The sequence below is a fragment of the Mustela erminea genome, chromosome 6, assembly GCF_009829155.1.
Source record: "Mustela erminea isolate mMusErm1 chromosome 6, mMusErm1.Pri, whole genome shotgun sequence".
NCBI lineage: Eukaryota > Metazoa > Chordata > Mammalia > Carnivora > Mustelidae > Mustela > Mustela erminea.
In genome coordinates, this window is record NC_045619.1 from 129,794,346 (window position 1) to 129,811,190 (window position 16,845).

Below are 16,845 nucleotides of genomic sequence, written 5' to 3' on the forward strand. Positions count from 1 at the left end.
CTCTCTCTGCCTGCCTCTCTGCCTACTTCTGATCTCTGTCGGATAGATCCGTAAAATCTTTAAAAATAAATAAATATTTATTTTTTATAAATTTAATATTTATAAATATATAAATATATAATAAATTATAGATATAAATATAAATATAAATATAGTAATATAATATTTATAAATATATTTATTTAAATATTCATTTTAAATAAATAATTTTATTATTTTTGAATTATTTATTAATAAAATGTTTAAATTAAATATTTAAATAATTTATTTAAGATAGTTAAATAAATAAAATCTTTTTTTAACAAAGAAGAAAGTTTTACAGGTAATAACATCCTCATCGAATTGAGGATGCTTATTCTATCTTGTGCATACCGTTCCATTCAAAACCATTTTAAACACAAGAAAATTGCTTCTCTGTTGCTAAAAACAAATGCATACGTCATAAATGTTAAGCTCATCAGCAGGAATGTCTTGAAGTACACAAAAATGGAGTGTTCTGCTTCAACAAATTAACTCTACTTTCTCATCAGGAAAATGAAACATCAGTAGATGACTTACCATGAGCAAAACCAACAGACATCCACAAGGCAACAAGTTGTGCCGTCTTTGATACCACAATAGAGAAAAACTCCTAAAATAAAATTCAGAAATTTTTCAGATTTTCAGGAATGTATACTCTTTTAGGATCTTCTGCTAAGTCATGAGGAGAACGTGGAAAGAATTCAGGATCTCAAAAGATGAAAAAGGAATGGAAATTAACAAATGTAAGAAAAAAAATGGAAGAACGTGGAATTAGTCACTAAGAAATAATATATAAAGGCCCAGACATAGTATTATTACTAAGCCTTCTCCATGTCCAGTAAGAACAGGAAAAGCATTAGAATTCAGCACAAGGGAGTTAAATATAAGCAAAGTAAGTTCTTAAACTTTGAAATGAATCACAAAGAAAAATAATGGAATTTCCTTCGCTGTGGCTAAGAGAATAAGGAGGGTTATGAAGACCAAATCATTTCCACAAGAATAGAAAATCACATTTTCCTGTTATGTATTGTGTTTATTTTAGAACTACTACTACTACAGAAATATCTGTATTTCTCACGTGTGAGAAAAGACTACATAAGACCAAGTTACGAAACGTGTGCAAAACATCACGTCCAGAGTCAGGAGGTAGTAGCACCTGTTCTTTTTCTCTGGATACCTTTCAAACAAAACAACTTTCTTATCTGTGTCTTGTTTATGAAGTGGTTCACCTTCCCCTCACCTAACAAAATGTTCAAAGTGCACTCCATTTCCTTTCCTACCTACCCAGTCAAGTTCTAAGTTGTAACCGTTGATGTTGGCGGGCCAGGAGAGAAAACCGAGCATTGACCTTTCTCTTTACAAACTTACCACATATCTGTTAGGTTCTGTGGCCTTTACTGAGGGGAAATGCTCCTGTATGATGAAGTCTAGTAACGTCCTGGAGAAAAGAAAGAGAAAGTATCAGCGCTCCCCCATACCAAATTATCTAAATACGCCCTTGACATCCAGGAAGCCATTAGAGTCAAGCTTCAAATTTTAAGAATTAAAATAAGATTTTACTCTAAAAAAACAGCCATAGAGAAATACTTCCTCAATACCAGTCAAAACGGGATATGAGTTTCTAAGACAGTATTAGATTCCGCCATGTGTATTATAAATGCACACCTACTGTATGCCCCACCAGGTGCACGTACTGGGAGAAAGGATACCAAGACCCAGATCCAGAGGACCCAAACCTCAAAGCACACAGAGCCCATCAAGGAGAAGAACACACGAAGAAATAATGACATTACAGGGCGCCTGGGTGGCTCAGTGGGTTAAGCCTCTGCCTTTGGCTCAGGTCATGATCTCAGGGTCCTGGGATCGAGGCCTGCATCGGGTTCTCTGCTCAGCGGGGAGTCTGCTTCCCCCTCTCTCTGCCTGCCTCTCTGCCTACTTGTGATCTCTCTCTTTCTATTTCAAATAAAAAAATAAAATCTTTAAAGAAAAAAAAGTTTCTTTAAGAAATAATCACATTGGGCGCCTGGGTGGCTCAGTGGGTTAAGCCGCTGCCTTCGGCTCAGGTCATGATCTCAGGGTCCTGGGATCGAGCCCCGCATCGGGCTCTCTGCTCAGCAGGGGGCCTGCTTCCCTTCCTCTCTCTCTGCCTGCCTCTCTGCCTACTTGTGATCTCTCTCTGTCAAATAAATAAATAAAATCTTTAAAAAAAAAAAAAGAAAAGAAAAGAAAGAAATAATCACATTACAGTGTAACACATCCAATAACAGACTATAAATGTTGCACAGATAACAGAGCAGGGAACAATTATTTATGTCTGCAAGGTCACGTAAGGCTTCACAAATGGGGGATGGCAAAAGGCTGTCCAGTGTTCGAAGTTATTTAAGTTGTCTGTGTATCATATTTTTTATTCCCTATTTAACTGACTCATCAACTAACTATAGTGTTGAATGTATTGGATAAGAAAGAAGCCATAAAAAAGACTGGGGGTTGTAGATGTGACTAGGGAATTATTAAAAGCCAGTCAAAACAAAAGGAATGGATTAGAGTTCGTGTATATATCTATTTTTCTAATCATTTAATAATTTAATCATGTGAATAAGTACTTGTATGTCAAGAATTGTTGCAAGCATTTGGGAAACTAAAAGGAATATATATGTGGTTACATGAGCCGATAGATTTTTAGGAGGCGGCGGTCACTAATCTACATCAAATGTCAGAGAAGTAAGTGAACTATTATGGAAGTGCTACCACCAGATGGGACAATTTCAGTGACAGCGTGAATCCAAGCAGAAGGTATCCAAAAATTTCCCATTTGGGAAGTTAGAAATAATGCCCAGTGAGTGCAGACAACTCTTCTCAATAAGTGAGATGACCAGGAGCTCAGTGAACATTTGCTAAGTAAGAGACTCGGAGACGGCTCTGGCCAGTGTGATGACTTCTCTACTCTGCTTTTTCATTTTCCTCGGGGCTTCTCTCCCCGCATCCTTCACGGCCCAGGCATCGGGACTTCCTGCCCTAACACCTACAGCACAGGATCCACATCCCAAAGGACTCAAGTTTGTCTAAGAGAATCTCTGTGACTTTTTAGAACTTTTTCCAACTGTGTTATCTTAACAAAAGGAAGCAGAATTCCTCTGAAAGAAGGAAATGTTTCTGCCTGAAGACACATCTTGTTAAATTGGTCTGAGGAGGGCACCTTGATGGCTCAGTGGGTTAAGGCCTCTGCCTTCAGCTCAGGTCATGATCCCAGGGTCCTGCAATCAAGCCCCGCATCTGGGCTCTCTGCTCAGCAGGGAGCCTGTTTCCTCCTCTCTCTCTCTGCCTGCCTCTCTGCCTACTTGTGATCTCTGTCTGTCAAATAAATAAATAAAATCTTAAAAAAAAAAAATTGGCCTGAGGAAGACGGAATTGTGTAAGTAGAGACGCCGCAGGCACTAAGACATCACAAAATGCTGGAAGCTGTATTGTGTGGCAAGAATCCGTTGCTTTTGCTCTTTTAAAGCCATCATCCTCTGTGCTCCTTGCAGAAAAACTTCAGTGAGACACATTCTGTTCTTAAATGCTCTATGTACATTTGCCTGTTTGTTTGCTTGCTTTTATCCTTTTGAAGGGGCTGAGTTTCAGCAGTGGGTCAACCCAGAGCAAAGCAGGCATCTCACAGGTGTCAAAACCGCAGTCTGGGGAAGAGACACAAGAGTGAAGACACGCTCTGGGAACCCAGAAGTTGAAAGGAGATCTTTGATCTCTGCAGACTGTGGATCTGGGGGAGGTTGAATCACTTCCACCCAGGGCTCTGAATGGCACGAGGCCCTCAGCTACAACTGGGCTGCATACCAGATTAAAAATTCCTTGAGCAAAGGGTCTACTGGGTCTCCCACTTCTTTTGGCCTCCTAGAAAACCCACATGTAGTAACTGTTAAAAATATTTATTAATTGAAATATTTGATTTTAACTTATAAGAAGACCAAAAATATGTTAACTTCACAGCACATATACAAGCATTTTTTAATTGTCTTCTATCATTTAAAAAAATATCATTTTCTAACCTTAGTAAATCCAGTTCACCATAATGAGCCAAAATTTCTAATGATCCAATTCTAAACCATGATTTTGCAACACGCAGCACTATTGCACCTGAAAAACACACGTTTTAGCATATTTTTAGCATTTTAAACTGCAAATACAGCATAATATGCTTTTTCTAAAAATTTAAATTATTTTAGTAAAAAAATAATACAGGCACCCAATTTATCAGAAAAGCAACTAATGATACCCTAGAAAGGATCAAGGATTTTTCTCTATTTCTTTAAGCCTTGAATTGGTTCAAATGTCGGGAACCACAACACTTTCATAAATACGAAGGCTCTAACCTCACTAAAGGCTGCTCAGTTAAACTGTTAGGCTCCAAACACGGGATTCCCACTGTCTCCTCTGTGGCGACATCTTCCCCATAAGTCATCCTGAAATAGGGCATTAGTAAATGATTTACATGGCATAGTCCCTGCAAGTGCCTTCTCTTGGTGTAACTAATTGAAAACCCACTTCAATAAATAAACACTTGCATACGTTCTAACTTATGAAACATGGAAGACAGACAGTGAATCTATGCATTTTTGTGTTAGTGTTTGCAGCCTTCCATTGCTGCTTTGTGTTTTGACTATAGGCATTAGTAACACAATTAGTAAAGAGAATGCATGTTTTTTCCCCAAAACGAATGCTGTCCTTGCGTGTGTTTGGATGTGAAGATGAGGTCTATTCCAGAAAACAAAGCCTCCTGCTCTGTTGGTGCCTGTCCTTCTACACAATCCCACCCCCACTGGTACCTCTGGGCCTTTGTGCTATTCCCTGCTGTCTGCGTGTGCACACTCTTTCTTCTCCCCCAACTGAAATCCTTCCTAATCTCAAAGGTAAATAACCCTTAACTCCTTCAAGCATGAATATTTCAGGGCAATTGTTTTTTATGAAAATTTTGTCAAAACATATTAGACGCTAAGCATAAAGAATATAACACGTGTACTCAGTAAATCACGGTGATCATCAGCAAAAATGTTGCCTGGTCATCCAATGATGTCCACAGGACCCAACAGAGCACGCAGGGCTGTCAGCAGCCCTCAATGGCTCTGCTTTTTAAACTGTTGAATAAGTTTAATATTGGGTGGCTGGCTGGCTTGGTTGGTAGGGCGTGCAACTCTTGATCTCAGGGTACGAGGGCAAGTCCCATGCTGGTGTAGAGCTTATAATCAATCCATCAATCAAATACACTTATTATTGATTTTTTTAGGTCTCTTCCATTCAAGGTCAAGTTTCTCTCGCTATTTCTCTTTGCTGCCCTACAGCACACATCTCACCCCTACCTAATTTTTTTTATTTCTGGCTTACTAAAGGCTGAGGAAAAAGTTAACAGAATCAATTGGAAGGAAGCCTGAAGAGCGAGCAGTCAGGCTCTGAGGAAAGGTCTGAGGGTCTCTCCTTAGAAGAAACTGTATGAACTTTTGGGTTCCAGCTTTGTAACATTTTGCTGGCTGTCCATAAGCATTTTTGTTCACTTCCCAGATGTCTACTGTTTGAAACCAAAGGGCTAGTGATGTAAGGATGTAGGAAAGGATATCTATCCTATGGTAATTTCCTAGTGATACAATTACATCTTAAAAAACCACGGGTCATTTTTTTAAAAAAAAATTTTTTAAGATTTTATTTATTTGACAGACAGAGATCACACGTAGGCAGAGAGGCAGGCAGAGGGGGGCGGGAGAAGCAGGCTCCCCACCGAGCAGAGAGCCCGATGCAAGGCTCGATCCCAGGACCTGAGATCATGACCTGAGCTGAAGAAAGAGGCTCAACCCACTGAGCCACCCAGGCGCCCCCACGGGTCATTTTTTAAGAAGACTGCAAAGATATCCAGGATCTGTTCTTCTTTAAGAACTTAGCCTAATTTTATGTAAATATTCTAAAAATTATTATTACCTCTTTCTTTCACAACGTTTCCATTGTAGAATTGATCTCTCCATACTTCATCATCACTCACGACCAGACTGAAACATAAGAGAATCCAACAACTGAAGTTACGTGTTCACTCCTAGCAAGCTACCAAGAAGTACCTGAAACCATAAGAAGCAATGAGAAATCATGCTACCATAGATCTATCGGCTCAATTTACTGACACATGCCTGCAGATAACATGACGCATTCCTGAAAGTCAGCTTCAAGGAGAAAGGAGTTACCTTGCAGCCCTGCTAGTTGGAATTCCGAGAGAGTGCATAGCCTCGCTGCATAAAAATTCTCTCACTGAGGAACGAAGTACAGCTCTGCCATCACCATTTCTAGGTCAAATAAGAGAAAGAAAGATTTTCAGTTGTAACGAAGACAACATCAATTTTTATTTAGATGACTAAAAAAAATACCAACTGTACCGGGAGTATGGAGTCTTTCCTGAGCCCTTTAATTGGAGCTCCCACTTTTCACCCTGCCTTCAACAACAACAAAGAAATCTAAGTATTAGAAGATTCATGTTACTATTTAGCAGAAAAGCTATTATACCAAAAAACATGTGGTACCTGTTCATGTAAATTCCAATTAGGTGAGCTCTTCCGTCCCCAAGCTGACCTGCCCATATCCCAAACTAAAGGAGAGAAAGGAAAATTATTCATGCTTATTACCCTTTAAAGTTTTCATAGTAATTTTATAGCCAAAGTTATTTTGTCAAAATTGAGAATGGGGTATTGAATTTTTAGGATTATAAGAATCAACAACTTGAACAAAGGTGAAAAAAAATTCAATCAATAACACATAAGTGAAATTCATTTTAAAAATATAAATTTGAGACATATGATTAACTTCTTCATCTTACAGCTGAGCTCAAGTTGGTAAGGTGTAGAATATTTAGAACTGATCTACAGATATATTTAATTTCAGAATATGAACTAGGAACAATTCATTCATAGAAAGTTTGCCTATAGAATATGTATGTGATATAAAATCAAGAACATACTTGTAACTGAAAATGTGCTTTTGAACTTACATAGTTAGCAGTTTTCAACATTTTCTGTTGTGGTTGCCCAACTCCCAGTTATGGCACTTACTAGTTACAGAAATCTGGGTTATGTAATCCCACTGAGACTGACCTTTCATTTCTGTAAAATGGGATAACCCTTGCCAGGTTGTTTTAAGAATGAATGCCAACGGATGCTCTTTACTATGTCCAACGTAATGCAAGTGCTTATGAGATGGTAATAATTATCATTACCAACAGTGATTTGCTAACTTAGACATCGTTCTATTTTCCACATGCATGTTACTTCCACCAGAAAGTGTTTGACTTTCTGGGACTAGGAGGGTTCTGTGAATTCCCCTAACTCCTATACTTAACCCTATCACGACCCTGATGTTATCGGAATTGATTTCTTTATCCTCTCCCCTAGAGTATTAGTTAGCATTCAGAGCTAAGGGGACAGGTCTCATGCACCTTTATAGCTCTTGGCACAAAAAAGAAGTTCTATGAACTATGAACTATGTTAGAACTATGTTTATAGTTCTAACAGAAAAACATAAATTTGAGAAAAATCTATTCATTATTTTAATTTTTCATCTTTACCAGGAAGAGATCACCATTAATTTCCGCTATCTCTAGCTACTTCTAAAAGCACAAGTCTTGAGAGGTACTCTCAGCGAACTGTGGCAATTTCTAAAGTCAACAATGCATTAGGTATATCCCACACCGTGAAAAATAAATCGAAAGAATGGTGAATCCAGAGCCAGGAGTGTCAGGGGAAACAAGAAGGTAGTTCTCTATTAACAAAAATCAATTACTGTTCAAAATGACAAACCTGGGGCGCCTGGGTGGCTCAGTGGGATGAAGACCTCTGCCTTCAGCTCGGGTCATGACCCCAGGGTCCTGGGATCGAGCCCCACATTGGGCTCTCTGCTCAGCAGGGAGCCTGTTTCCCCCTTTCTCTCTGCCTGCCTCTTTGCCTACTTGCGATCTCTATCAAATAAATAAATAAATAAAATCTTTTTAAAAAAATTACAAACCCATCCTTATAAATAAATCTTTATAATTTCAAATCAAAGAGAAGCAAGAGATGAAATGTGAAATTGATTTTTAAAAATCTAATATACTATACTACCAAAAAAAAAAAAAACCTACAAAAAATACAGCTTAACAAAACTCTGCGGGGCTTAAGGCCTGCATTTGTATTCTAACAGTACATGTGAGTCCAAAACGCTATCTAATGAATTTAACCTATATGGGGAATGGCTTTTTGAACTGTGGAATCCTTACTCCAACCCTATTACATTTTGCTGCTTTTCCTAATATATATTCCAAAGGAAACAAGCCTCCTGACAACCAGACCGTTAATCTTATCTGGTTCACAGGAAAGTCACAGCAAGTTCACCACTGGTCCTGTGTTCCTTCTCTCTCTCTCTTTTTTAATTTAGTCAGATACCACAACCTGAACTTGCTTCAATATCTTAACTTCACTTCTAGAGGGTGCTTTCTTAATTTTTTCAGCATATATAACACCCCCAGTTAATCCTGATTAAATTCTAGCCGTTTCTAGCAGTTCTAAAACTTTGTTCTGCAGCTATACTGGAAAAACTATACTCTCTTTGTCATTTTAGGGCTTTTATATTGACTTGTTGTGCTACTTGACTTTGCCTACATCTCTAATCTGAAACTTCCCTGTATGAGTTCTCTAGCAATAATTCACAGAAATTTTACATAGGCGCTACCCCCGTTTTCTCAATTCCATCAAAGGAAGTTGGGCATTAGCTTTCTTACGGCAAGAAATCACATCAGCTAGTTATAAATATCTTATGATGACATATTCTTCTAGAAACATCTTGTCGTAGTCTCCATACACTAACATTAGAGGAATTAATGCAAAATGACTTCATAAATAGGAAAGCACCTCCACCAGCTGTTTATATATTACATGAGGGAAGTCATCCTGATGCTCCGCATACCTGATGCCCACCATATCTGTGAGCCAGTGGAATGGATCCAGATACTATTCTTTTACCACTCACAAGCTGGATAAAATCATCTGTTTCTGAGACACGTAAGTCAAGGTCCAAAATATCTTCTAGAACCTCCTGAGGCAGGAAAAAAACAAAACAAAAAGACCTTACAAACTTAAGTAATCCTTTAATAATTTTGAGAAAAAAGACTTGATGAAAGAAAGAAAATTAAGAGAATGAAACTCTTCCAAAAGTACGTTAATATTTTCTCATGAGGGATATACCATACTTTATATGATTATTTGTGCTATTTGGGAAAATCAGTTCTATTAGACAGTTTTAAAATTTTTATGTAATTCTTGTGATCCATAGTAAAAATACTATTTTTCTTAGCATGCATTCTTTAAAGGAACAAGAAAAAAGTAAATGTTCTATTTCTATTCCAAATACAATTGTATCATGAGAAACAATTTATCATTTGTTATTAGAACCCGTTTCTAAGAATTAAATTCATTTGCCCCTTTTGTTCAAAAAAGTGTATCTTTGTAAGCCAACTTTAAGATGAAATGGAGTCCTGGGGTCTAGGAATCAGTATCAAAAAGTGATTTCTAAGAATGACATTCTCCAAATGTCTGAATTTTAAACACAAACATAATGATTTACCAATAGACTAACAATTCAACTCAAACAGTGTGACTATCTCTTTTAGACAACAGCTATAATGAATTATTTTTGTTGTGAAAAAATAAAGCCTAACCTTTGAAACTGCTACAAGACGTACTCTTGATTTGAAAGGAGTAGGGAAGGCAACTGAAAAAATACAGTTTTTCACTTTACGAACGTAATTTTCTTTAACAGGATCAACTGGGAACACAGCTGATTAAAAAACAAAACAAAACAACTCTTCTTAAGAAGTGTTCTCATTTGTTCCACATATAACATTAATATTCCTTAGGACTATAGTTCTTCGAGAAAATCAACTTCTACCAGATTTCTTCCCATTTTATTATTTAAAGTCTGTATTGTCATTCTCAACCGTATCTATCCAGTATTCATATAACACAGTAAATGGAACCATCCAAGAAGATGGGAGATGGAAAAAGTTTAAAACAAGACACATACCCTGTCTTAGAGGATTTTCACTTGTGGGAGACCAACAGGATACACAATGTTTATAAATAAGAATGTATAAGCAAAGTGGAGGTAAGCTGCATTATACTTTTAGAATTATAGTACTAGCTAATTCAATGTAATCCAAACCCAATATTAGGCAATTAATCACATTCTTTCTGTCCTACAGAAAATCGTAATTACTGAAAGAAACAGATACTTAAAAAAAACCCAACACCAGACAACAGATGTTTTACTGAATGTAGAAAACATGCGCTAAAACACATATACCTTATTTTAAAAGCTGTACAAAAAAAGAGTTTTGAACATGCTTTAGATACTCAGAACGTATTTTCTTTTAAATACAACTTAAAAAATCTTAATCTGTTCTCCTAATCCAAACCAATTAAAACAAAACAAACAAACAAACAAACAGAAGAGGGCAGATGTATTACTAAAATCACAAAACAAGGGGACACAAAAACTTGTTTCTGGATAGAGATTATATTGTCAAGATGTCAGTGTAACCAAATTATTTAATAAACATATGGCAACCCAACCAACATCCTAGTAGGATTTTTTTTGAAGAAACAGATCATCTTAGGGACACCTGGGTGGCTCAGTTGGTTAAGCATCTGCCTTACACTCAGGTCATGGCTCCCTGTTCAGTGGGGAGCCTGCTTCTCCCTCTCCCTCTGCTGCTTCTCCTGCTTATGTGTTCTCTCTCTCAAATAAATAAAATCTTGTTTTTTTTTTTAAAAAAAAAAAAAAGCTTATCGGGGCACCTGGGTGGCTCAGTGGGTTAAAGCCTCTGCCTTCAGCTCAGGTCAGGATCCCCGAGTCCTGGAATGGAGCCCCGCATCAGGCTCTCTGCTCAGCAGGGAGCCTGCTTCCTCTCTCTCTCTCTGCCTGCCTCTCTGCCTGCCTGTGATCTCTGTCAAATAAATCAATAAAATCTTAAAAAAAAAAAAAAAGCTGACCATCTTAAAAGTGTAAATCTTGAAAAATAAAAACCAATTTTTTTAGAAATGGGAGTTTTCTTATCCTAAATTATAAAAACACAGTAACTAGAAAGTTATCCCCAAAACAGATGCAAAGGGACTCAATAAAAAGAACAGAAACAGCCCAAAGTAATGTTAAGAATTCTCTATATAATAAAAATGGTATTTTGCATCAGTACAGAAAGGCGGCATCAAGATAATTTACCCAACTGTTACAGATTAACTTCTATTTATCCCACCCAAGCCTAGGTGAACCAAATGTCAGCTATAACAGAAATAAGAATAATCTTCTATCTTTCCCAGATGAGTATAAAAACAGGCAAATGTGGACCAGATTTAACCTTTACATTTTCCCCTAAATATATGGTTTGTGAAGCACATGATGGGGAACCAATGGGTAGTCAGTCAAAAAACAGCTGATTTCAGCATTCACCACAGAAAACCTGACAACATGATGAAAAGCAGAAGATCCAACAGTGTATTTTCTTCTCTTTTAGGAGAGCCACTAGGTGGAACTAGACTAAATTATAATTCACGCATTTATTATGATGCCCTAACATTTTTTTTTAAGATTATTTATTTATTTATTTGACAGAGATTACAAGTAGGCAGAGAGGCAGGCAGAAAGGAAGGGAAGCAGGCTCCCCGCTGAGCAGAGAACCTGATGCGGGGCTGGATCCCAGGACCCTGGGATCATAACCTGAGCCAAAGGCAGAGGCCTTAACCCATTAAGCCACCCAGGTGCCCCATGATGCCCTAACATTTTAGTAGAGCACAGACAGTATACACTGTTCATTAATATCCACGATTTTGCACTGACTGATTCACATTCTGGCAAAGTCAATACACTTAGTCATTGGCTGTGGAACGAAAAGAGGCTGCCTCAGAGGTCCCCCCCCCCCCACCCTTGTTACACTTCCAGCAAATAATCAGTTATAGACTGCAAACCCAATCCAAGACAAAATTCCAAATGTACAGTAAGTCTTTACCTTAACATCTCAGAAAAATCAGTCATTCCAAAATTAAATTCTTTAGCATTCAGTTTTGCCTTATGAAATCCACAAAAACTGCTAATCTTTCAGTGCAGCAATGTCTGAACCTCTTCTCTCAATAAATGTTCTTACCACAGTTACCTTGATAATCATTGATCATTTATCTCCTAACAGCAGGATGAGACGTTTTCAGGCAATGCTATGAATCAAGACATGATATACATGTACACACAGTATTGTGTCTGTAATCTCTCCTTGGCTATAAAACCTGGTGCTACCATAGATCATGTTTTGGACGGTATCATCACTATGGAAAGAAGATGTCTTCCTAAAGTCCACTCTACAACATCGAAATAACAATTTTGAAAAATGCTTTCAATTACACACCTACTCCACGTTTGTCCGTCAATACCGGTTGTTTAGTTCATGTAAGTGCAGTCAAAAAGACCCAGGTTATTCCTAGCCTGTGCGTAAGAGGAGTCCGTTCTTTGGAGGTTCCTCGAACAGCTCAATGGTTTTAACTTCCCAGACACAGGCTTGGCCTCGCTGGGTCAAAAGAACTACTTTGGACTCTGCCGGTCCTATTGGTAGGTTATGGCTCATCAAAAGTTTAGCTACACTGTAAGGTTAGAAACCTTCACAAACGTCATCCGCTCTCCCTACTTAGCCTTGCCATGCTCCTCCATCTCTTTAAGAGCTAGGTGTTTTGTTTTAATAGGGAAAACAAGCTCTAAATGAAAATGGACTGGCAGGTAATGCTGTATCTGCCAACTGTGAGCTTGAGAAGACATGTAAATCCTCCTATCTGTATCCTTATCTGTGAAAAGGGCAAATGATAATTATCTAAGTTGTAGGATTGTTGTAAACACAAGCCTTAATTGCTACACTTTACCATGGCATAGTCTACCTGCGGAGTTATTTCTTAATAACACAAGGCTGTATCAGGCCATAGATGTGTACAATCAACCTTTATTTTTAAAGCACCTGGCTTTTTTTTTTTTTTTTTTTACATCATATTCTTGAAGATTGGGGAAAAAACCCATAAGATTGGCTTATTTTAATAAACTTTATTCTACGCTTTTATTCAGTAAAAAACAACTCTGAAGAGAAATGTATAAATAATGTCCTCAGCTGTACTACGGGTACTTTCATTTTTTAAATGCAAAAAGCAGGGTTCAAAAGAAGACAAAAATTTTAGAGAATTGCAGTTGCCTATTTGCCGGTCTATTTCCCCATAACGCTGAACTCCTTGAGGACAGATGAAGTTTCTGTCATTTCGGTACCCCTATTGCCTGCACTCTCTCTCCCCGCCTCTGCGCGCACGTTGAACCACTAATTACACCACGGATTTCTGTTTTAAGTCCGCTTTCTCATGACCACAGAGGAGTAGATCTGGCTATAGGACCAAGGAGAGGTCTTCCCAACCCACATCAGGTACCAATCCTGTCCATATGCCAGGGTCCCCTAGGCTGGCGAATATGTTCCACATTACTAAATACCAAACAATTTCACACAGCTAGGTACACCCACGAGTGGGACTCCTACCCAGACAGGAGCAAGACTGCCAATCTATGCCACGATATACCTATAAGGTTTTCAGAGGACAGAGTCCAAAAGTCGAGAGACAAGGCTAATTTAGCTTCCGTCTCACAATAGTCCAGCCGGCGGTTCGACACGTTACTGGAAAGATGCACAAGGCGGGCACATCCTTCGAGGCCAGGTAGCAAAGAGCCGCGGATGACGGCGTGCCAGGTCATGCCCAAGAGAAACAGCGGCGGACCCGGGAGCTCCCAGACCGGGAGCCCGATCCTCCGAGTCATCTCGCTGCCTACACACGCGGACCAGAGGAGCTGGCGACTGCGGGGCTGAGCGCCGAGGCAGTGCTCGTTACCCGCCGGTCTCCCGAAGCTCCATGTTTACGGTGACCGCTGGAGCTCCGGGCTCCCCGCAGCGGCAGGCCGGGCTTCGGGAGACGCGGCTCGCCCAGACAGAGGGTCCCGCCGGGCCGCTCCCGGTCCCGGAGCCGGCAGGGGCGGGGAGGGTGGCGCTCGCGCGAGCTGGGCGAGGGCGAGGGCGGGGCGCCCGAGGTCCCGCGCGGCCGTCCCGGGAGCGCGCCGCCGGCGCCGGCCCGGGGAGGGGCGAGCAGGCGCGGCCGGGGAGGGGCCGAAGCTCTTCCTGTGCCAAGTTTCCGGCTCCGGGTCCCGGGAGGCGGACCGCCGGGCCACAGGCGGAGCCAGCGCTCCGCCGCGGCTTTCAGACTCGCACCATGGCCTCATGCCGGTGGCCCTGGCGCCGCTGCTGCTCCTGGAGGCCGGCGGCCCGGAGCCCCGGCCCTAGCTCCCCGGGCCGCGTCGGGCCGCCCGGGCCACCCTCGACTGCAGACGCCAGCGCTCAGGTGAGGCCCCGAGGCGCGGGCGGCGGCAGGGCGCAGAGGTCACGGCGCCAATGACAGCGGCGCGGCGGAATGAATGGGAGCTAGCGGCACGTGCGTCGGGGCTGGGGGCCGCGGGGCTGCGCTGCTGGGGGACCCCGGGCTGGCTGGGCGCCGGGACCCGAGCCCCGCGCGGGGACGTGGGGCGGTGGGCGCCGGGGGTCCGCCAGGAGCTGGGGCGCCCCGCGCGGGACTGCAGAGCGCGGTCCTGGGGGACCCGGGCGCCTCGGGGCTTGGGGAGGGAGCGGTGGGGAGCCAGGCCTCGGGGGAAGTGCCGGGGGTGGGGGGCAGGCAGGTTGTCTCCTGGGGTCGGGAGCCGGGGAAGCCCGGAGACCCGACTGCAGCTGTTGCCTTTCGGATTTCCGCCAGGGCTTCGGGAGGAGGGTGCTAGGATTTTAGAGCCAAAGGTGCCCCGAGGGCCCAGAGATCCTGGCGGGTTGGAATAGGCGGTTTGTGGAGAGTGTAGGGCTGATGCTCTGGGCAGCGGGTTTCTGTCGCACCGAGTTGCTTCCCCGGGAGCCCCTACCTGGACGGGGCGGAAGGGCATTGGAAGGAGAAACGGCCTGAGGATTTCACAAGTAGAGAATCCTTGAGCTTTGGTTTAATGTGACTTCTTGAGTAGAGTCGGAAATTCCAGCACTAACCATGGCTCCTTGACTCTCTCCTCTGCTGCTCTTGGGCCCGAGCTCATTTTTCTCCGTTTCCACCCAGTTTACGCTGTGTTGAGTGACATGTTCTGTGACCCCATGAGTCAGTCTTTCCTGCACTTTGTAGTGATTGACTCTCAACGTGCCATAGGGTAGGCGCATTCCGTTTAGAGTAATTGAGCAAAGTCCGTGAAGACTGGAGACTTCTCCAGTCACGCGGTAATTACGGTAATTGCGTCCACAAGGCTGGTTTTTTTTAAAAAGGTTTAATGAATTTGGGGCTTTGGGACATTTCATATTCCCACGTATTCCCTAAACACCGAATACATATCACAACTTATCCAGAACGGGCACTTGGAGAGAGAATAGGGCTTTGCTGGGATCCGTTTCAGTACTGTCCTAACCAGACATTAAATGTTTCTAGCATCACAGACGAAGGCATTATTTGGAGAGATGTTTGCACGCTCCATCTAATAGCACTGGATACTTCTTTGACACTCCTTTTAAAAAAAAAATTTTTTTTTTTTTAATTTAAATTCCAGTATAGGAACACCTGGGTGCCTCAGTCAATTACGCATCTATCTGCCTTCTGCTCAGGTGGTCCTGGGGTCCAGCCCCTCATCAGGCTTCCTGCTCAGCAGGGATATTAGATATTAGTTAGCCTTCTGGAGTCTGCCTCAGGCACGTGTCCTTGGTTAGTTCAAGTCTCTTAGGACCTCATAGTCCTTAGGGACAAAGAGCAACAATAATAAAAGCCATATCTGCCCTCAGACACAGCTCTGCTTCCTGATATATGTACATTCTCCCAACCTCACCCTTGGGAGCGTTAACAAATCCTGTAATAGGACAAAAACCAGTGTGTCTGTTACTGCCAAATCACTTGTCCGTATGTTTTTGATTCTTACGCATCAGCATTTTTTTCCCCCAAGTAAATTCATGGGAGGCAAGGTTGGCTTTCAGGAGAGAGTACATGATGGGAAAGAAGGGAACAGTATTGGAACAGTAACAGTACACCAGTACACCAGTTGTCCACTGCTCCTCTGAGTGCCTCTAGCCTTATTTTAGAAAACACCACTCCCTCTTAAAGCAGAAAATAAGGGTAGATATTAAATACTGTAGCTACTGCAGATCTGTAGCCACTATATTAAATGTATACAGCATGCTGGGTTCTGAGCTGAGAGGTTTTACAATCTCAATAAATCGCAGTTTCCCTCCCAGAGTAGACATTAACCAGAAAGATGTCACAAGGTAACACGGCCAGGAAATGTTGGAATGGAAACAAGATCCATCTTCCAAAGACCATGCTTTGAACAACTGTTACACTGCCTAGTGGTTAAGAACACTCTGTATTAACTGCGTAATTTTGTTTTAATTTAAATTCTGTTTAGTTCACATACACTGTATTATTAGTTTCAGGGGTAGAATTTAGTGGTTCATCAGTTGCATAGAACACCCAGTGCTCATCACATCAAGTGCCTCCTTAATGCCCATCACCCAGTTACCCCGTCTCTCCAGTCTCTCCAGCAATCCTCAGTTTGGTTTCCTGTAGTTGAGAATCTCTTAGGTTTGCCTCTCTGTTTTTATCTTCTTTTATTTTTCTTTCCCTATGTTCATCTGTTTTGGTTCTTAAATTCCACATATGAGTGAAAACATACAGTATTTGTCTTTCTTGGACTGACTTATTT

General features: G+C 41.3%; 2 protein-coding genes across 4 annotated transcripts in view; one reads left to right on the forward strand and one right to left on the reverse strand.

The window, feature by feature from the left end:
• LOC116594356 (protein adenylyltransferase SelO-like) overlaps positions 1-14,188 on the reverse strand; it is a 37,204-nt gene extending 23,016 nt beyond the window's left edge. Inside the window, exons 1-10 of one of the 2 annotated variants that reach the window (XM_032349668.1) lie at positions 13,668-14,188; positions 9,737-9,855; positions 8,986-9,114; positions 6,576-6,640; positions 6,432-6,488; positions 6,243-6,341; positions 5,986-6,053; positions 4,068-4,155; positions 1,390-1,459; positions 559-631 (exon numbers count right to left, since the gene is read on the reverse strand). In XM_032349668.1, the coding sequence (XP_032205559.1) occupies positions 559-631; positions 1,390-1,459; positions 4,068-4,155; positions 5,986-6,053; positions 6,243-6,341; positions 6,432-6,488; positions 6,576-6,640; positions 8,986-9,114; positions 9,737-9,855; positions 13,668-13,902 (1,003 nt within the window). In that variant the 5' untranslated portion in view covers positions 13,903-14,188. Of the gene's footprint in view, positions 1-558; positions 632-1,389; positions 1,460-4,067; positions 4,156-5,985; positions 6,054-6,242; positions 6,342-6,431; positions 6,489-6,575; positions 6,641-8,985; positions 9,115-9,736; positions 9,856-12,223; positions 12,264-13,667 lie in introns of those variants that run through there. The other variant, XM_032349669.1, reaches the window with a different exon arrangement.
• Positions 14,188-16,845, forward strand: part of PDSS1 (decaprenyl diphosphate synthase subunit 1) — a 54,300-nt gene continuing 51,642 nt past the window's right edge. The window contains exon 1 of one of the 2 annotated variants that reach the window (XM_032349684.1): positions 14,188-14,477. In XM_032349684.1, coding sequence (XP_032205575.1) covers positions 14,349-14,477 — 129 coding nt within the window. In that variant the 5' untranslated portion in view covers positions 14,188-14,348. The remainder of the gene's footprint in view (positions 14,478-16,845) is intronic. The other variant, XM_032349682.1, reaches the window with a different exon arrangement.